This window comes from Sapajus apella, unplaced genomic scaffold, assembly GCF_009761245.1.
Source record: "Sapajus apella isolate SASKATOON/1434 unplaced genomic scaffold, GSC_monkey_1.0 scaffold81, whole genome shotgun sequence".
NCBI classification, from domain to species: Eukaryota; Metazoa; Chordata; class Mammalia; order Primates; family Cebidae; genus Sapajus; species Sapajus apella.
Window position 1 is genome coordinate 8,815,653 of NW_022437021.1, and position 22,073 is coordinate 8,837,725.

General features: G+C 36.3%; 1 protein-coding gene across 19 annotated transcripts in view; it reads right to left on the reverse strand.

Annotated features, from left to right (window-relative positions):
• ADAM22 (ADAM metallopeptidase domain 22) overlaps window positions 1-22,073 on the reverse strand; it is a 254,110-nt gene that overhangs the window by 212,301 nt on the left and 19,736 nt on the right. For all 19 annotated transcript variants that reach the window (XM_032253009.1, XM_032253007.1, XM_032253002.1 and 16 more), the window contains one exon: window positions 6,173-6,249. In XM_032253009.1, the coding sequence (XP_032108900.1) occupies window positions 6,173-6,249 (77 nt within the window). The remainder of the gene's footprint in view (window positions 1-6,172; window positions 6,250-22,073) is intronic.

Consider the following 22,073-nt stretch of genomic DNA (forward strand, 5'->3'; position numbering starts at 1 on the left):
TAGGCGTGATAGCTCATGCCTGTAATCTCAACATTTTGGGAGACTGGGACAGACAATCACTTGAGTTCGAGACTAGCCTGTGCAACATGGGGAAACCCTGTTTTCACTAAAAATAAAAAAATTAGCTGGGCATGGTGGTGCAGATCTGTAGTCCCAGCTACTCAGGAGGCTGAGATAGGAGGATTGCTTGAGACCAGGGGACTGAGGCTGTAGTAAGCTGAGATCAAAGTATTGCACTACAGCCTGGGCAACAGAGCAAGACCCTGTCTCAAAAAAAAAAAAAGGTCCTAAAAGTTTATATATTTGATAAGATAACCACAAGCAAAAATAGTATTCAGAAAGAGGTTATAAGAACAGGAACAGGAGAAATTTTAGAAATTATTTTCTGAGAAGCACACACAGATAAATATGGATAAAGGTGAAACACTCCATGGTAAGGACAATTCCTTGCAAAAATATAATTTCTCAAAGTTGGGCTCAAAAACAAGTAGAAAACCTGAATACATCAATAGACATAAAAAAAAAAAAACAACTATTTATCAAAGATTTCTCTCTTAAAAAGCTTCCATGACTAGTCAGCATTTCCATGGGTGACACCAACCCTCCACATGGCCTGTGGATAGGTTTGAGCTTGTGGGTTCACTAGTGGAGGGAAAATGCCTGGCAGAGCAGCTGTCTGCATATCATTGCAAGGGGATTTATCAGTGGCAGGAATATAGTCGTAAGATTAAAAACTAGAGACCAAATCTCAGAAATAGTTAAAGGAAATACTTGGGGATAGAGGTAATTTACAGCAAGAATGTCAGCAGGGACTTGTGCCATAATAATTAATATACAAAATAGGAATTGTAGTTCTATTTTATAGTCACAAACAGAGAAGCCAGGAACATATGGGACAAAACAATGAATTATACAACATGGCAAAGTTGAGTTTATTACCGGCATTGAAAATAATTTTTAATAATGGGAAACATTAATATAATAAATCACAGCAACAGTTCAAATAAGAAAATCTATATATCAATTTTAACTGACTAGAAAAGCATTCAATAAAATCTAATACATATGCCTTAAAAAAATAAAATACAAGATACTGCTTTAATACAATAAAGACTAGCTCTCACAAATCAATAATCAACACTCTGCTTACTTAAAATGAATACTAGAGTTCTTTTTATTACCAAAAAAAGATTAAAATGCTATTATCATCAAATTATACAGTTCGGAAACTTTTAGAAAAAGCATTAAGGTAGGAAATAGTAGTAACATTTTGAAAAGAAAAACTCTCATGATTTGCCATTCATGTTATTGTCAAACTAGAATGTTATATTCAAACCCAAGAGAAACAATAAAAATCCATTAGCAAAAATGAGAAAGTTCAATAAGGTATAACAGAAATCAATGGCTTTCCTATATAATGCCAATAAATAACTATAAAATATGATGGAAAAATATTACATCCACAGTAGCAACAAAAACAAATACAATTCCTAGAAAAATATTCTACTGGATATATTCAGGGTCTACAAAAATAAAAATACTAAATTTTACTGACATAAAAGAATGCTTAACATTTTTAAAAATACACTGTGATGTTGGATGAGGAGACTCAGCACTGTAAAAATGTGTATTTTTTTCCAAATTAAAATATAAGTTTAGTGACAGTCCAATAAATTCCAAAGGAAGAATGGCAAAATTATTCTGAATTTCCATTTTAAAAGATGCAAAAATATCTAAGAAAATTTTGCAAAAGAAAACTAATATGGGAACGTATTTCCATACCAGCTATTAAAACACATTGTAAAGCTACAATAAACAGTATGATGGTACTAAGCCCTAAAATCAGTGAATAGATCTTCAGAAGAGATTGCTTTGAAAAAAACATCAAAATATGTAATAACCGAATCTGATGAATAAATGTTCATAAGCCAGTAGGGGAAGAAGAGAATAATACAAAAAATGGTGTGGGGAAAATCAATAATCTCTACTTAGACTTTCACCCAATATCTTTCTGTTGCCTACAGGGCACTAGATATTTTGGTTCCTTGTACTTTTCAAACCACATTTAATAACGTGGCTATCTCTGTTCCAAACTCCTAAGCCACCCTTCTGTCTCTGAAGCTTGCGAAGCTTGTTCCTGCCTTGACCCTTGCTGTTCCCTCTGCATGGGGGCCCCTTACTTTCAAACATCACCTCCTTAGAGATGGCCTGTCCCTGAAAACCAATTCTCAGATGTGCTATTTTCATCCTCACACCAGGCACTCTCTATAAATGGCACTGTCACTCTCTGAAATTACCTTTTTTAACATGTTCATTGTTTGTTTCTCTGGCTAGATGTAAATTCCCTAAGAGTCAAGTCTTTATTTCCTTTCTTCTCAACTGTTCAGGGTCTAGAGAAGCTTTCAGCATTACTACAGGCTTAGAAAACTTGCATGGGTGTGTGCATACATATATCTGTATATATATATAAGTTTATATGTATATGTATCTGCATATTCCTATATACGGGGGGGTGAGCATGTGTGTACATATACATATATGAAATGACATAAGGATTCCAAATACAGATTGTCTTATACATAATAATTTTGTATTAAACGTACAAAGGAACAAATATTTACCATAATGAATTTAGTGGACAGCAAGACATTCAGTTACAAATTTATTAATAACAGTGAGATATCTACTGTTATTCATTATCATCACATAACATCATCATTTAATTATAATCTTATCCTCATCACTTATTTTTATCATCATCATCAGCCACACTGTAAACAGAGCATGATGAGACTCTTCAAGAGCTAACATTTAATTCCAATTGAATTCAGACCCTGTCTTTCACCCATGGTGATCCTTACTTTCCCTACAAACTCAAGGGCCCCAGCTTAAACCAATCAAGAGGTAACTAATTGGAAATGCTTCCTCTAAATGAGAGAAGGCAAGACAATGTGCTCTTTCGAACAGAGTTTGAGTGTTCCTTATCTACCCCTGCTCCTGCTTCTCTCTCTCCCTCTCCCCCATCTCCACACCATGTCCCATTCTTCACGGGCAACCCCATCTGCTGACATCTGTCATGCCTCATGCTTCAGTTCCTAGTTGTCCTCCCACCACTTACTGTAAAATTGTGGGGGGCGGGAGGGGGGTGGGAAGACTGCTATAAGCATCATGAAGTGAGAAAAACCATTTTGTTGTTATTGAAATAAGAAGACAAGAAGCTGGGAATCTGTAAAATACACTTAAAATTTAGTCACTGGATCTTTCAAGATCTGAGAGCTGTACAACAGAAACTCTTCCCAAAAAAAAGAAGCTATAACAGATTTTTTTTCCTAATTGTTATATGTTTCACATCATAAACAACCAACCACAGTCAACAGACAGCATTTGCTTCTTCGTTGGGGGGCTACGTGTGGTTTTTGTCAGGTTCCCTGTGGTAAAAGAATCAAAGAATACTGCTGAAAGGAAACATTCTTCAATATTCTTAACCGTATGGGACAGATTAGTTACCCACTTCTTCCAGAACAGGAGATGTACAAGAAAAAAAACTGGACTGAATCGCTCAGATAATATAGTTACCTGTTTTTATTAAGCTTTTTTCTTTTTGAGGAATGTTTCACAATGAAGTATTGGACTCATTGCTGACCTCTGGAAAGGTCCAATGCAGCCTCAGGACTAGTGTGGCCAGACCAACCCACATGTTTGGTTTTATTAATACATCTGTCCTAAAGAGTGAAATTTCACAACTATGACCCCATGAAGAAAAACCGATCCCCAACCTTTTCTTCATAATTTTGACAAAACAAAAACTGGCTCTGCTTTTCATTTTTAATCCTTCTATATTTTTATCAGCCTCCTATGGAAGTTACTACTCAAAGGTTAAACTCTTGTGTAATCTACTTAAATTTATTTATTGAACATTAAGAAGAAACATTATGTAATGATACTTTTCCATCCATTCCAATCAAAAATATATATTATTGGATCCATTCTGTAACCGGAAGCTAGCTACACATAGACTTATTTAATTTTCCTCCAGTTAAAAAAATTTTCTACATGTTCCATAGCCCCAGAATTGCTTCATAAGAAAAAAAAGTTTAAAGAACATACTGTTTTTCATGTTCCTGCTCTTTAACCAACTTAAGACAATACACAAACTGAAACCATGAAACAAAATCATTCTACATAAAAATAAGATAAACATTTTTGTATCACATCATGATTTTTATAGTATAAAGAAAACAGCTACCTGCCACCTATGTTTAGTATCGATTACAGGCAAAAAATGAGCACACTGCATGTTTCTCAGCCCAGGTAACCTCTATTTATGCTATTATTTAATCCTTTATATGTCTTGTAACTACAAATTTGCATTGAAATAGAAAGAAAAATGCCCAATAGAGGTTTCTGCCAATATCTCAAAAGAAATTTTGCTTCAACCCCAGTATTCTAAACTTCATGCTCTGATAGGTATGACCATATGTGTGTCTCCTTCAGGAACAGAAAGTTTTTGGACTTGGATGTCTCCAAAGTAAGTGAGGCAGTTTGGCCAGAATGGACATAAATAAATATCCCTTCTTTTACTGAGTATTAAAAGTCAATGAATTACAAATGTCAGCAAGCAGAAAACACAGATTACCAACAGGGACAATGATTTCAAACAGGGATGGAAGGCAGTTATCAAAATAGAGACCCAAGAACCTAACTTTCCAAATCACACCTATATATCTACATTCAGCTTTCAGAAGCTAGTTCAAACATTTACCTTCTTTTTTGCTGTCTGACTCTTCCTCACCTGGTCATCTCACCTCTGTCTCCTGGCTAGTCCTATCCTCTGGTTACTGAGTCAATTTGACTCCCAACCTGGAATTTAGCCCTTATACTGTGTTAGGGATACATCAGTGAAGCAAAGAAAATCTCTGCCCTCAAGGAGCTTACATTCTAGGGGTAAGAAAAAGACTATAAATGAAAGAAATAATTAAAATATCAAATAATAGATGGCCATACATCAATAATGTTAGTCAAACTTTTTTAACCCACAAAAATGGCAATGTTATAAGAGTTCATCCATATATTAAATGGTAATAAGTATTATTTTTTAAATGAAGCAGAGAAGGAGACTAGGTAGTAAAGTAGATGAGAGCGTGAAGGCAGAGAGGGTTGTTGAGCATTTAATATGTGGCTAATTCAACTGAAGGACAGATTTTTAAATTTTATTTGAATGAATTAATTTAAATTTAAACAACCACAAGTGGCTAATGGCTACCTATCCAGATAGTATGGTCCTAAGTCTTGCCTCTTAAATGCCTTTTTAAATTGACAGTCTTCCATCTAGCTGGTTCTCAATTGCAGACAACTTAGACTCTAATTCTCATTCTTGGTCTCTCTGTCTGAATTTCTGACCTCAGACTTTCTTCCTGAGATGTTGTAGAAATGCTTCCAGAAAACGATGGCCCAATGCTGCCCAGCTCAGAAGCATAAGCCTGGCAGAACCCTGGTCTCTGCCCACTTGCCCATGATAAGAAGAAGGATAAAAACCCTTTTGTTAAGAAAAGTGAACATTAACTAACCAGATTTATTAAACATTAAACTTAGACCAAATGTAAGAGATTAAATCCAGCAACATACTGAAAGCACTCTCCAAACCTAAAATTCTAGGTAGACAACTATTTGTAAAATTATTTTGTATTCACAGGAGAATCCCGGTACCAGAAACCTCACAGAAATCCACCACCACATCAAAGCATCTAACAAACACCAAGTATTATTTAGCATCACATATCATGCAGCCAATCCTCTGAATCACTAATCAAAAAGTACAACTTTCTCTTTCCTGCTGTTCTCAAGGAAGATACTTCTATACCCAAAGTATTCTTTTCATAATTTACTGTCATTCATAGGAAACTTATTACATATTCTTACACAAAATATTGGGGTAACTCCTGCCTTTCATTCTACATTCTTAAACCTATTATAGCTATTTGATTTCAAATGAATATATATTTCTTACTATCTGCCAGACTTCATAACCTACAGTCAGTAAGTACAGTTTCAAATATAATATTTAACTGGCATAGAAAGATGAAGTAAAATATAGTAAGAAAAAACTTTACAAATGGATAAGAAAGAGGATTCAGTGTGTATCTGACAAAAGCAAGTCCAGCTCAACACTTACTGATTTAGCACGACATCGAGAATGAACGATGTTCCAAAGGCATCAACCTGGAAGCTTGCTCGGTCGACGTGAGTCAACTATAATACCAAAAAGATAAAAGGTATTTATTATGCAGCCATATTAATCAGACAATTAGTCTTTCTTATGATTATTTCAAAACACTTACAGTCTCATAAGAAAATAATTCAACATGGAGAATCAGTGAAAACAAAATTTACACCTTCTTAGGAGCCAAGTATTCACCAATCTGAAGTAAATTACCACCCGATCAAGGAGGCCAAGTGACCTACTTTTCTAGTTTACCTCAAGTGGTTAAGTATTTCATTTCCAAGATGACTGCACTTCATTCATCTTATCTGATTTTAAGTGACTAGCTCCTTTAAAATGAAGTTTTGTACATTTGGAAAACAAATAAGTAAGATATGCTCAATTCAAGAATAAAATAATATGGTGAATATGATCTATTTAGAAAGAAGATATATAAACCTCCCAAAAAAACCTTTCATTTATCATGAAGACATACTTTAAAAATAGTATTTCAGTTCTAATTTACCAGACCTAATTTCATCAAGGTTTCCACATCTTCCTTAAAACAAAATTGAACCTCTGCACATCTATTGTCAGTATGCCCTATCAAAATGTTCTTTTGTTAAAAAAAAAAAAAAACATTATTTCCTATGCTATCCTAGGAACTCCCAGAGAGAACAAGGGACTCTTAACTAAAAAATATAGTGTTTCCAATAACATTAATACTTGCATACTGAACACTCATGTGTATTAATTGAAAAGAAAAAAGGAAGAAAAACTGTGTGTTCCATTTGATTCACTAAATACAAACAATAGCTATATCCAAACAGTAGGAACCCAAATTATTGGAAATTTTTGTGTTTATGTTTCTACAGTATCCAAACCTCTAAAATAAACATGTACAATTACTCAAATGAAAAACATGTGACAAACATTATTTTAGAAATTAAAAGCCACATGAGCAACTGCACATAGTATGTGAGGCCAACAGTGCTGCTGCTCCCTGAGAACCAGGGTATCCCAGGAAGGGACATCTTAGGTTTCTGTGGGGCCACAGGGGACCTCAACCATCCCTGAAATTTCACATACATTAAACTATGAGATTAGGTGAAAGGATAGAGTCTGATTAGTAATAATACAGCTTTTTGGAAAGGAAGGATAATTCTTCTGTTTTAAAGTCTGTTCTCCTATTATAAAGAAGTTAGGTATGGGACAATCCTGTACCTCTGTTGCTAATACATTCTAACCCTCATAAAACCTCAAAATTTAACAACTACCTGGGTACCTCTCAGCCTTATTAACCATTCAACCATAACTCCTAACTCTTCTCAGCTAATACCCAGCATCAACTAAACTTTGTTTTCTTTTTTTATGGTAGTTCTTGGAGCTGCAGCTTACTCTTCATTTACACCTCTACCACGTATCATATCCCTCAGATCTTTTAAAGGTGACTCCTTATCAAAACCCCAAATGTAAGCCCTAGGTTTTCTAATATAGCCAAAACAAAACAAAAACAAAAACCAAAAAACCTTTTCCCTGGATTTCAGAATCTTCCATAATCACCTTCCCCACCCCAGGCATAATGGTGCACAAGCACTTACCCATAGCCCACCCACAGTCAGTTCTCTCTTCTATTCTTTAGTTCAAAAGCTGTGTTCATTCCAACACTTTCTGTGGTTTTTTCATTCATTAATTTTGCTGAGCCCTTTTCTGAACTAGACCTTTCACCAAAGCTGTTTCCCAGAAATGGCCCTACTCATCCTTCAAGATTTAGATCAAGTTCCACCTGTAGTCATCTAGGACTGCCAAAACAAAATACCACAGACCGGGTGGGTTAAATAGAAATTTACTTTCTCACAGTTCTGGAGCCTAGAAGTCCAAGGTTAAGGTGTTGGTGGATTTGGTTTCTCCAGAGGCCTGTCTCCTTGGCCTGCAGATGGCCATTTTCTGTGTGTCCTCACATAGCCTTTTATTTGTAAGTGTACATGCCTTGTGTCTCTTCATCTTCTTATAAGGACACCAGTCATACTGAATTAGGGTCCCACCCTTACAACCTCATGTAATCTTAATGACCTCCTAAAGGTCCCCCACTTCCAAACATGGTCATGTTGAGGGTTAGAGCTTCAACATATAAATTTGGGGAGGGCACAATTCACTGCATAGCACCCCTCTTGCATGAAACCTTTCCAACCACTTCTAGCCTCCTCTCCTCCTCACTACAGGACCTCAGTACTGACCAGGTACTCAGTTAATCTCCTGATTGCCTGATTCATTTGAAGGTAGTTATCAATTCCCTGGATGTATAAATGTACAACTGAACAGCTATAAATTACCTGCTTATAGAGGCACTCTTTCCATCAGAGTTGCTTTTAATGCCATGTCAATAAATAACATCACTCCTTCTACCTAAAGCTCCTTGAGTTTCCTAGAGTGCTAACAACCATATTTTCGGAAGGGCCTCTGCTTATCAGAATTGATGTTTCAGTTAAAATGAACCTCTCCCTCTTCCATTCTTCTTGTAGGACTATTGATGCTCTTATCTCAATTTCCTTTGAATCAGAAATATTAATGTTGCAAATTTGTGTTGAACAAGGCAGGGACCACATGTCATTCACCTTGATATCATGGTTACAGCTTGGATTGAGGTAATGTTAACATTCTGTTTGGCAAAGTATTTACTATCTACATTAATTTTAATTATTTTCTTTTTTCCTGCAGCTCCATTTTACATCTGGTATCTTGTTTTATTGATCTCAGTGATGTCCCAAAGAGAAACTCATGTATTTACATTAAAAAAAAAAATTCACTGACAGAAAACTTAACTACTGGTTAGTAAAAATGTTTGCATTATTGATAGTAATAGGAACAGGAGTATGTTAACATAGTTTCAATATAAGGCAAGCCTCCTTAGTCTGTATACAGATTGATTTATTCAATAACATTTTTTTTTCTTATTTTTAAATTATACTTCACTCAATAACCTTCTTTTGAGAGTCTACCAAGTCCTAGGAGCTATTTGGATTTAGGGGACAAAGTAGTGAAGAAAACTGATCATGTTTCTGCTCCTGTGGAGTTTGTGTGATAGCAGAGGATACAGAAAATAAACAATTAAATTAAAAATGTTTAGAAAATAAACTTACTATTCTCAGACTTAATAAAACAGGGAAATGCTGTCAAGAATGACCAGGGAAGATGGAGGTCTAAGGGTGTCCTAGAAGGCCTCCAGAAGGAAGTAACATCCAGGTAACAACATTAATAACTAGAAAGAATCTATGGTAGGGAGAATAATGACCCCTAAATATGCCTATGCCCTGATATCCAAAACCTACAAACATGTTTCCTCACACGGAAAAAGGGACTGTGCATATAGTGTTAAAGACCTTGACTTAAGGAGATTATCCTGGATTGTCTGGATGGGCTCAATCTAATCAAATGAGTCCTTATAAGTGGAAGGCAAAGGGGTTAAAATCAGAGAAGAAGATATGATGATGGAAGTAGAGATCAGAGTGATAAGAGGAAGAGGGCAAGAATCAAGGCATGCGGGCAGCAGCCTCTAGAAACCAGAAAAGACAAGGAACAAATCTCCCTTCGGGCCTCCAAAAGGAGCACAGCACTGCCAATACTTCATCTTATCCTTGTAAGATCCATTTCAGGCTTCTGACCTCTGAACTATAGACAATAAATTTCTGTTTTTTTCAGGCAACTAAGTTTCTGCTAATGTGTTATAGGAACAACAGGAATCCTAAAAGAGTGTCACTGGTATTGCCCCTGAACATTTTGAAAAGCAGCTCCAATGAGTTGATTGCATCAGTATTCAATGTCACTTTCCTCCATGGTTTGGCTAAAACCAAGACACTTCCAGCAGCAAGACTGAAACTCATAAGGCCTTAAGTATCAAACTGAAAACACAGGACTTCCCAGTCAAACCAAACTTGCAGTGGTGATCACTAAAATAAAAGTGAGCCTGGTTTCTCTGCATTTTGTGTAGCCTTCCAACACTCAGAAACCTACCTTCCCCATGTTTCTGGCTCATAAATAGGCCAAAGAGAAGAAATATGGTTTCTTTTTTTTTCTTTTTTCTTTTTTTTTTTTTTTTTTGAGGCAGAGTGTCACTCTGTCGCCAAGGCTGGAGTGCAGTAGCACAATCTCTGCTCACTGCAACCTCTACCTCCCGGGTTCAAGAGATTCTCTTTTCTCAGTCTCCTGAGTAGCTGGGACTACAGGTGCATGCCACCATCTTGTATTTTTAGTAGAGATGGGGTTTCACTGTGTTAGCCAGGATGATCTCGATCTCCTGACCTCATGATGTGCCCATCTCAGCTTCACAAAGTGTTGGGATTACAGGCATGAACCACCATGCCCGGCCTGCTTGCTTCTTAAAGTTATCTTGGAGAAGGAATAAAGTAAGTAGAATTACAATGAATTGGTATATTATCAGGCTTATCATTTAACACCACTGAAGTGAGCCAGGATGGCTCTCAGAAAGTTACTCGTAGACCCTGCCTTTTTAGTTGAAGAAAAAAGGGTATGTTTGAGAAGAGAGAATCAATATAGTATCAATATTTTCCTTTGGTGGGAGAAACAGGCTAAGATATCACCAAGGAAAAGTTCTAATATTTATTAACTGTAAGCTGAAGATTAAAAAGTAGTAATATCTCTCTGAGATACTAGAAAAACATAATTTTGCAGAAATGAGCTCTTTCAAATTACTACACAAGAATGATGACTTTAAAAACTATTAAACAAGTACTTCAGGTATCACAGAATAACACTGAGAATTCCTACAGCTCATATAATACAAGATTCTGTTTATAAATAGGGAAACTGAGGCCAGCAGGGGCAAAAGTCACATATTTGGTGGCAGAGTAGGCATCTCACCTCCTGGTAGGCCTTTTTCATTATATTTGAACCTTTGCTTTCATTCTATAGCTTGGAGGTACTTGCAGGTTTTACTGGGCTCTAATGAAAAATTATTATAATAGAAGTCTTCTCAGTATCATGACAATGCTCTAAAGAGCATTTTTAGAAGATATAACAAGAAAATCAAAACATAAAAAACAATCTTTAGAACTCCATTTTCATCCAAAAGTCAACAACATGACCACAGCTGACTCACGGCACATGTCCTAAGGTCAATTTGATAACAACCTTACAAACTCAGAATTATAGTTAAAAATATTACATTGAAATCCATCTTTTAATGAAAAAAAATTACATGGATATGGTAAAGTATGTGTATTTAGTATGTATGTGTTTTAGGGACTGAGACAAGCAAACAGGCTAACATTTATAGAAATTGTGAAACAAAAGATTCAGGGGAATAATGGAAAAATATAAAATAACTCTCCAGATGGCAGGAATTCTTAATAAATCAATATAATATAAAGATAATTCTAATTTCTAAATGCGAAAATGAAGCATAGAATTTTAGGACCTGAAGAACCTGATACAATCCCCAGATTGGAGCCTGATTATTATTCATGGGCAACAGATGAAATTAAAATTTGAAATTAATATAACACTCATATTTCTCATGCATTTTGCTTCTTCGCAGCCTGTCCTCTTCTCCTCATATCTTCTAGAGTCAGTGAACCAAGTCCAACCTACCTATCCCAGAGAGCAAACAAAACGGAAATCTTAAGACTGCCTTATCCATAACCAATTTTTAAAGCGAAGTTGGCTGTACAACATTCATGATAGAATCAGAACTCTGACACAAGGAGAAAGACGAGGTACTTTAGGTTTTTAATTAAGTCCAACCTGAATAACAAATCAATGCTTACCAATGGGATGGGAATATTACCAATCAAATGGTAGTATACAATAAGATAACTGTGAAAGTAATTAATATTATTAAAAAGAAAGGTTTAACGCATATAACAGAATCTTTAGGTACTGTGTCCTAAACATGTATTTGCCATTTAACTGCTTCAACTCAGTTTTAAAAAACCACAAGTATAATTCCTGGAAGTCTAACATTTTCAGTTCAATTAAAAAAATATATATGTCAATAGCAAATATGGCTTGTACATATGATCCCTCTTTTCTACATCAGAAAAGGCAACTGAAAAATCACCATCGCCTTATGAAAACTTCTGGCAAAAGATTGATATTATATCTCTATTCAGATGAAGGTTTCTCATTCTAGAATTTGTTGTGGCCACATCAAGGTATGGGATTAACTTTGTGAAGCAGAACTGTATTGCAATGGCATCTGTTAACAGGCAGTTCTACCCAACAGGTCTATCTATATGTAAATTGGTGTGATATATTTAAGAACATTAAGGTTTTCTGTCTGTATTTTTATACTTATGACTCCATGTTACTCTCCCTTTTCCATCTCAGCAACATCCATAGTTTCCATAAGCTGATTATATATTGTATCTAATTTACACATTATCTTTAACCAAACTGTTCTTGAAATCCAACCATCTGCATTTAGTATTACAAGAACCAGAACAGTGCCTGGCAACAGGACATTTTAAAACAAAATGAAACAAAACAAAATAGCACAATTTTTAAAGAACAAACTTTACAGAGCTGAGCTGCAGTTGAATTCTGGGTCTTCCATTTACCAGTGGAATAAACTAGAGCAGGTTGTTTCATGTCTCTGAACTGAAAGTCCTCATCTCTTAAAGAGCAAAAATAATAATACACACTTTGTAGATTTCCTGTAACAATTTAATAAGTGATAGTCCATACAACACTTTTAGTGCCGACCATACTAGGCCATGTGAAAGAAAGATGAGTTGGATATGGCCCTTGCACTTAGGAAATTCAAAGTCAAAAAACGAGGCTACTAAATAAATTATTACAAAATGAGTATAAGTCTAACTATATATATATATATATATATATAAAATACAACAGCAGTCCTTTGACTGTAGGGATACAGAGGAATGCACTGGTGCTCCTCAGATTGACAATGTAAGGGAAAGCACTCCAGGAAAAAGGAACAACAAAGGCACAAAAATGGCAAACAGCACAGTACAATCAGGAAATTACAAGGCACGCTATATATTACTGCTCTATAATGGAAGATCAAGCTGGAAGTATATCAAAGAACTTCTAAACTGGTTATTCTCAATCCTAGTTCCACATTAGACTTCTTTGGTAATATAGTTTGGATTTGAATTCCCACCCAGATCTCACATGGAATTGCAATCCCCACGTTGGAGGAGAGGCCTGGTGGGCAGTGACTAGATCATGGGGGTGGACTTTCCTCCTTGCAGTTCTTGTGATAGTGAGTGAGTCCTCAGGAGCTCTGGCTGTTTAAAAATGTGTAGCATCTCCCCCTTCTCTCTCTCTCTTCTTCCTGCTCTGACCATGTAAGACATGCCAGCTTCCCCTTCACCTTCTGCCATAATTTGAAGTTTCCTGAAGTCTCCCCAGAAGCAAAAGCCTGTACAGTCTGCAGAACCATAGCCAACTGAACCTCTTTTCTTATAAATTATCCAGTTTTCAGTATTTTGTTATAGCAATATGAGAACAGACTAATACATTTGGGAAGCTTTTTTTTTTTCCTTTAGAGATAGGGTCACATTCTTTTCCCCAATCTGAAGTGCAGTTGTGCAATCACAGGTCACTGTTACCTCAAATTCCTGGACTTAAGTGATCCTGCCACCTCAGACCCCTGAGTAGCTGGGAGTATAGGCATGTGCTGCCATACTTGGCTATTTTTATTTTCTAATTCTTTTGTACAGACAGAATCTTGCTGGAGTGCAGTGGCTATTCACAGGTGCTATCATAGCTCAATGTAGCCTCAAAATCCTGGGCTCAAGGAATTCTCCTACCTTAGTCTCCGAATTAGTTGGGATTGCAAGCATGAACCATCACACCCAGCCTGACTTGGGAAACTTTGTACAAAATACTAATGCCTGTGCCTCAAATTCACAGATTCTGATACACTTGGTCTGCAGTGGATCCCAGGCGTCAATATTTTTTAAAGAGCTATCCATGTCATTATAAGGTATAGCCAATGGTTGAAAAGCAATATTCTAAACCAACCTAAGAAATGTACTCCTTATCCTGAAAGCCATAAAAATGGATTAAAGACCTTTGTGATAACAGATTTCAATAAATAGCTCCCTTCCCTTTCCTTCACTATTTATGACAAAATGTTTAACTTTCAAAACTAAATATTTACTTACTAAATTCCTGCATTATTTCTTACAAGTAAAATATATGTTCTTGTGACAATTTACTACCTAAATTTTGTTGTTGAGTTCAACCAAAATAACAAGTTTTAAAAAGCCTTTTCTAAAAGGGGGAAATGAGGAAGGGAAAGCCAAACGGAAGAAAAAGAAATTCAATCAGAGGATCTTTCCAGCTAAATTAAGGGCCAGCATCTCTATAAGCACTTTGGCACGTTTTCTCACAGTAGAACCTCAATATACTTTACAAAAAAAAAAGGGAAAAGGTGCGAAATATTGGAATTCCCATGGTATTTTTATTATTTTCGAGACAGAATCTTACTACATTGCCCAGGCTGGTCTCAAACTCCTGAGCTCAAGTAATCTCTCCACTTTGGGCTCTAAGCCCATATTTTTTAAAGAGCTACTCCATGTGTGTCTAAAGAATGGCCAATTCCCATGGAATCCTCATCTACTTACACTTGCTTTCCAAGTCAAATTTCCATTCTTGCTATTTATTTTATTTGACATGAAAAATTTTACTTGTATTCATCTGTTCTCATACTGCTATAAAGAAATACCTGAGACTGGGTAATATGTAAAGGAAAGAGGCTTAATTGACTCAGTTCACAGGGGTGGGAGGCCTCAGGAAACTTAGAATCATAGCAGAAGAGGAAGCAAACACATCCTTCTTCACATGGCAGCAGCAAGAAGTGCAGAGTGAAGTAGGGGAAATGTCCCTTAGAAAACCATCAGATCTCATGAGAACTCACTCACCATCCCGAGAATAACATGGAGTAAGGAGCCCCACCATTCAATTACCTCCCACCATGACATGTTGGGATTATGGGAACTACAATTCAAGATGAGAAGTGGATGGGGACACAGCCAAACGATACCACAACTGATGCGAACATTTCCTAGGACAGTGATTACAACATGGATATCTCACTACCCAGGAATTCCTAGACAAAGGCTACACATGCCACGAAAGAAAGGCTTTCCTTGGATAAGATGATGAACTTTTGAAAGGCATTCCCTAAATTTAACCTGTTAAGTTGCCAGTTCTGAGGGCACTAAAAGCCCTGGACTCTTGTGATTCCCTGGCTGAGAAGGTCCTTTCTCTCCAGTGACCCCTGCTCCAACAAACCAGAGGCAAAGACAGACTATGCTGACACTGGCACCAGCTCCTACTTTCTCATCTCCATTCAGGAAGTCAGGCAGCCTCATTACCTATTTATGCTTCAGCTATCTTCTGATAAATCAGTCTCTCCATCATCTTGGCCATTAACTGCCCATTACTAGGCCTTCAATTTAAGGCCTGAACAAGAAAATGCTTACTTACATAATCCTGAAAGTCAAAGCAGACCTTTAAGATACTTAGTAGGCTAAGAACAATACAAAATAGTATAGTTATCTCAAGCTATAATTAAATCTGAGTGCAAGGAACTCTAACATTTAGATGCAACAAAATCAGCAAACAAAAATCCCTCAGACAAATCAGCCCTGGGAAATAGATACTCTTTTGAGGTACAGGAAAGGCCTGGGAGAAATGAGATGACAGCTCTCCCAGCCCCACTATTGGCTTGGTATTTCATTTAGAATTAGAAAAACTTTTATCTTCATCTTGTTTTTCCCCATATGTGAACTGAAAATAGTCATAGAATGCTGTGAGAAAAACACTTAACATTTTTCTTTATGGTAAAGAGAGTACATAAAAGCTCATTGCAGAGAATAATGTAACTATCAAAAGCTAAATAAAAGGTAAAAAGAGGAGAGGAGGAAAAAAGAGTAAGTGGCTGTCAAGCCACTACACTCTCAAACGAATAACTAGTCAGTTTAGCTCTCAATCAGGTACTTTTAAAAGCAGAATTAGAAATAAGAATTGTCTCCGCCAGCTGGGTCACAATCTCTCCTGGAGGCAACTTCAGAAGTAGGCCATGTCCAAATAATAAAATTAAGAACGGTGAGTTCCTCAGAACAAGGTTTACTTCACTCAGTTCTGTAATATTAATGGATTTTTCTTTGCTTGATTTCATTTGCTTATAAACATTAGAGGTATCTGAAAGTAAAGGCTCACTTTTACTAAAGGGCTAGCTCCAAGTGTTTGAAGACAGAAAAATAGAAAATATCATTGTACAAAATCCCATGATAAACAGCTAGCACATAGGAATTCCATAGCATTTCCTTTGGGAAATAATTTCACATGGTGTATAAAGGCCTTTTCTCTCTTAGGACTAAAGAATGAAACATATAATTCTAAAGGATGTTCTGCTCACACATTTACATATAATAAACTATGCAACTATGTTTAAAACTCTGAACATGGGACTATATGCCTTCTATACTAACACATCTCACTCATCTAAAAGTTTTCCAAGGACACAGTCAAGAAATAACCTAAAAGCAAAGCACCTGCTGAAAAAGAAGAGAAAAATAAAAGCACTTAAGTCCCTAATCTTAAGGATATGCAAACAACGAGTTTTCACCTATGACTTGACAGTCAACCACCAGAGACTTTCTTCCTTTCGTTCTTTTAACTAAAAGCTTTCTTCACTGGGACACCAAATGAGAGAATTATAGAGACAAGAACCACTGCAAAAATTTGTCATTTTTTTTGTTTGTTTGCCAATTGGCTACAATGAAGACTGGTAGGAAGAACACACTACCTATAGATGTCTTAATTACCACAGTAAGGAAAGGAGAAGATGGGAGTGCGTGTCTGTGAGAGAGAGAAAGAGAGAGAGAGAATAGACTACCAGCCCTCTCTGAGAAAACCATGTCTTAAAACGAGGTAGTCTTGCAACGCACACATAAGCTAGAAAAGAGCAAAAATCTTCAACAGGGATTCAGTATGACATAAATCTGCCCCCAAATTCTTAAACTCAGAGGCTTCCACATACTACCAGCTAGTGTCTCCAAGCTGCTTTGAAGAGTAACTCTTTGCCCTTGAGTTCCAGGAGAGTTGAAAGAATCCATCTACAATTCATGTTTGAAAGAAAATACTAACATCCAAAAAGAAAATTTTTGTTATAGGTACTGCATTACCTGTATCTGGTATATAGTATTTCAACTTCAAAAACATCTGAATCTAAAAAAATTAAATGAGTACAATTTTTCAAACATGTTCTAATAAAAACACTTAAGTGATTGAAAAATAATGAAATTATTCTGTTAGACAAAGGTAATGAAAGAGACTCTAGAAATTAATTTTATTTATAATTCTATTACTTATTGGAGCTTGTCACTATTAGCTTCTGTGATTAAAAAAAAAAAAAAAATCAATCTTGTTACCTAATCCTTAGCATTACTTTCCCTAGAAAAGTGAAATGCCTTTTTAAAATACACTGACTCTAAATCATCTTTGAAAGCAGGAAATCCTAAGAGATACCATTAATAGGAGACATAGAAAAACTGCACAAATCAAGTCATATTATCCCTTATACATCCAACAGTGCTTGTGTGTGCAAGTGTATACATTATGGCAGGAAAAGCTTGTAGCCAACTGTAACCTGGAAGATAATTACCACTTAAAATAAGCAAACTTTCTAGTACTAGGCCCAGCTCAGAAGAGCCAGAAATAGGAGAAACAACTGCGCTCTAAATGAGGGAGATAGGATGTAGATCATCACGGAAGGGTCTTACAGACTTGAGACACAGTAACAGTGTCTAGTGATATAAAGTCAGAATCACATGAAGACTACTCTTAGCTCTGAAATATATCTTGCTACAAGAAAAAATATGTATGAATATAACCTTGCTGATACATAATTAGTTTTATGACCTCACATCTGAATATTTAAAGGGAATAAAACCCTTACTCTCAAAACTCTTTTCTTCACTGGCATGAACTCAGCTCTTAATAGAAAAAATTTCATACCAAAGGCTCATGAACTTGATCCCAACAGTATCAGAAACATAAAAGATGAATAAAATTACAAGAAGCCATCACAGGATGGTGGAGATCTGGAGCCACTAGCTAGAGGAGAGCCATTCATTCCTTCCTTCTCATTAGCTGCTCAGCCTTAACAAAACTGTGTACACACAAAGGCTCAGATACTGTTTTCTGTATGTTCCATATGTGACTCAGGTCTATATGCTATTGATGTGTTTTGATACAATGCTGAATAAATCAAACTGTGTAATTCTTGCCTCTACTGGGAGCAAATTAGTACAGTTTAATGAGGCTTCCGTACATTTGACATGCTGGGTTAAAGAAAGGATTCCTATAAGATATCTTGATTCTTTTGTACAAAACAAAAAGGCCAGGCACAGTCATTCTTTCTATGTTTTATAATAGTTTTTTTAACTTCCTGTCGCTCTGAGGCAAATGAATACTTTCAAAGTAACACGGAAGTCACTTTTCATTTAATTTATCAAATGATACCCTAGGAGATCTTATTTGCTTCCGAAACTGGGTGGGTTGTCACTCTGAACTTCCCCCACTGGGTTTTTGGGAAGCTGCCTCCTGGCAAAGGCTCCTGACTAAAACTTTCCCTGATGGGCCATCCTTAGCACACTGCAATCAGGCTGTCCTTTGTCCTTCTCTGGCCTCCCTGCATGCCTCATCATCTCTACTATGATCACCAAGTCCTGAACCCCTACTGTGTGCACAGGACTCCAGGAGAACCAAAATGGACTCTGAGGAAGATATGGCCCTACCAACAAATTTTTATTATCTTGAAAGATATGTGACTGTCATACAAGACAATACAATCCCATGCTTCATTGCTTTGTACAAGAGTTTTCCCTCTGTTTTAAAGCTGTGAGCAGTCACTTATGAAAAGCTGCATAGGATAGTGGTTAAAACTCCAGATACTGGGGCAAATTTTCTGTGTTCAAAACCTAGCTTCACCCCTTCCTAAACTGAATGATCCTGGGCATTATTTAAGCTCTCTGTACCTCAGTTTCACTATTTATTAAATGGGAAAAACAGTATCAACCTCTGAGGATTGCTGTGAAGACTGAATACATGTAAGATGCACAGAAAGAGCCAGGTGCAGCGGCTGGTGCCTGTTGTTGTAGCTACTGGGGAGGCTGAGGGGGGAGGAACACTTGAGCCCACAAGTTTGATCCAGCCTGGGAAACACCGCAAGATTTCATCTTCAAAAAAAAAAAAAGAAGAAGAAGAAAGCACCCAGAATGTTCTAGCTCCATAAACGTTAGGCATGTTATTCTGCCACATGAGTAAAAAAAGTATAAGCAGTGTGAACATGTCATATTCAGGAATCAGAATTGTTCTTTCTTCCCTTGTCATTTCCAGATGACAATTCCTCTATCCCTCTCGCATTGAGGTGAATGGCTTATAGCTACACCATTCCACTCTCAACCCTATACCAAGTGACTCTGTAGTCCCAACATTTGGGACCTTGCTTGGCACAAAGAATGTGCTCACTTACAAATTTAAAACAAATCCAACAACTGTTAACCTGACAATAACATGAACAAACGTTATTTTGCAAATTGTAATTAGTCAAAAGTGAAAAGTAGTTCTCAGGACTATAACATAGTAAAGGTTGCTTTGACATAGTTTAACTACTTTACCGGTTTCCTTGTGAGTTCTCTAGTAAATATAAGCACTATCATTCTCAACAGCATATGCATTCCACTAATTCTCCTGAAATACTTTTGACCTGTGTTTCTGTGTTAATTTTATTCATCTGACATTTGCTAGTAAGTTTGGTGGTCATTTGGCTACATGACTTGAATTGGCATTATCTATAGGGCAGATGGAGAAGAATAAAACCTTCAGCTTTAGGGAATCTCAATGAGTTATATGATTTATTCCCACACTTGTAAGGAAACAAACATCTACATAAAACCATTTTGAAAAATAATTGTTGAACATGTTCTATAAGTTCCTGTGACAGTTCCTCAACCCCCATTTATAGTCTGTTCTAATGCTGAATAATCTTACTTTCCTTTTTAAGTCACTAACAAAACTCCGTCTTAATGCAATTTAGTCCTATTTCTCCCATTTGTGAAACTAGATATCAACATGTTCAAAGCTTGGAAGTGTGCTGCTCATCTCTTAGAGACAGTAGAAAGTATCTGCTATTTAGTAAGTTTTATGGCAGGCTAGTACTAAAAATATCTGCCAACCACACCAGATAAAACATCCTGCAAAAGGAGTAATTCATAACCATGAATGTACTAAGCATAAAATACAAGTACATTTAAGTGCATGGAAGTAATACTGTCTTGCAAAGAATCCAAATGCATTACATTGTGAGATTATGGGAAGAGGAGGGGAATAGATTATATTTAGACACCATACTGAAAATCTGTATGTTCTTCCTTGGTGGGATAATCTAATACTGTGAGGCTGCAGGATGAAGCCAAAAATACAGCGAGAGATGTGGATGATTCCAAATATTTCCTTCCAGAACATTTTCCAATAAGATCTTCCATCAGCAATCTTCTTTGGAGTAGTCATCTTGTTATTCATATTTGACAGGTACACTCTGGCCTTGGGGTCATCATACTGGTTGTTCTCTCTATATATAATGCTCTTCCTAAGATACCTATGACTCACTCCCCACATCCTTCAAGTCTTTTCCTAACATCATTTTCTCTGAGGCCTAATATACTACCGTACTAAAAATTACAATGTATTCTCCCTATACTCCCCTGCACTAACAGTCTCCATTACCATACTACATTTTTCGTTTTCCATAGTACTTACCATCTTTGAACATGCCATATAATGTATCATTGCATCATTTACTATATTTTTGTCTATCTGCTATAACGTAAGCCCAGAAGAAAGAAATTTGTTGTTTTTTTTTCTATTCACTGATGTATCCCAAAGGCACAGAACAGTGCCACATAGTAGGATCTCAATAAATGTTTGTGGAGTGAGTTAAAAAGATGTCAGTTCACAAATCAAATCACAGAAAATAATTGCAACACACACACAAACTGCATTGGTGTTACTCAAAACAGTTACTGAGCCTTAACCTGAAATAGAACCAATGGAAAAATTTTAATTGCAGAGCTGGCAAGTTTAAACTTTATAAGAAAAGCAACAAGAACCAAAGTCTATTAAATATTTGCCAATCCCCTCAGTTCCTTCATTATTCAAAGATAGGATGATGAAAAAAGAAATCAAGAATCTCTAGTTCTAGTGAAAACACATTGCAGAGAACAGGAGCTATAAAAAGGCATGATTAATAGCTCTCTAACATAACTGAAATACCCAACTGCACAAGGGCCAGAAGGTTCAGAGAAAAGTATAGCTGTTTCTCTTCTCATTGAGTGAAATGTAAGGACTAAATGTGACCCAATGGCCTTATGGAGATGAGATGTCCCATGAATACTCTACATACATATACATACACACATACACACACACACACACACACACACACACACACACACACAGAGAGACACCACAACCACCAGCAATACATCTGTACTTGGAACTCTTTTCTTCCTGAACACTTTCATCAGTGAACATACGATGCTTAAAATGAAAGCATATGGACTTCTTCTAACCTAATTATTTCCTGAAAAAGAGAAATATCACAAACAATTAACTTCAGAATAACAGATTTTGGAAAGACTGTTTAAAACTGTTAGAGATTCAGAAACACATGGTTGATTGATAAGTATTAAAATATTTATTAAATATGGGAATCCACTGCAAGAACATGGAAGTTCTTCAGTTCTTTCCATTAAGCTGAAGGCTACATCTAATACTGGGTCCAGGTTAATAAGAAGCTGCAAATTTTAAGATCACA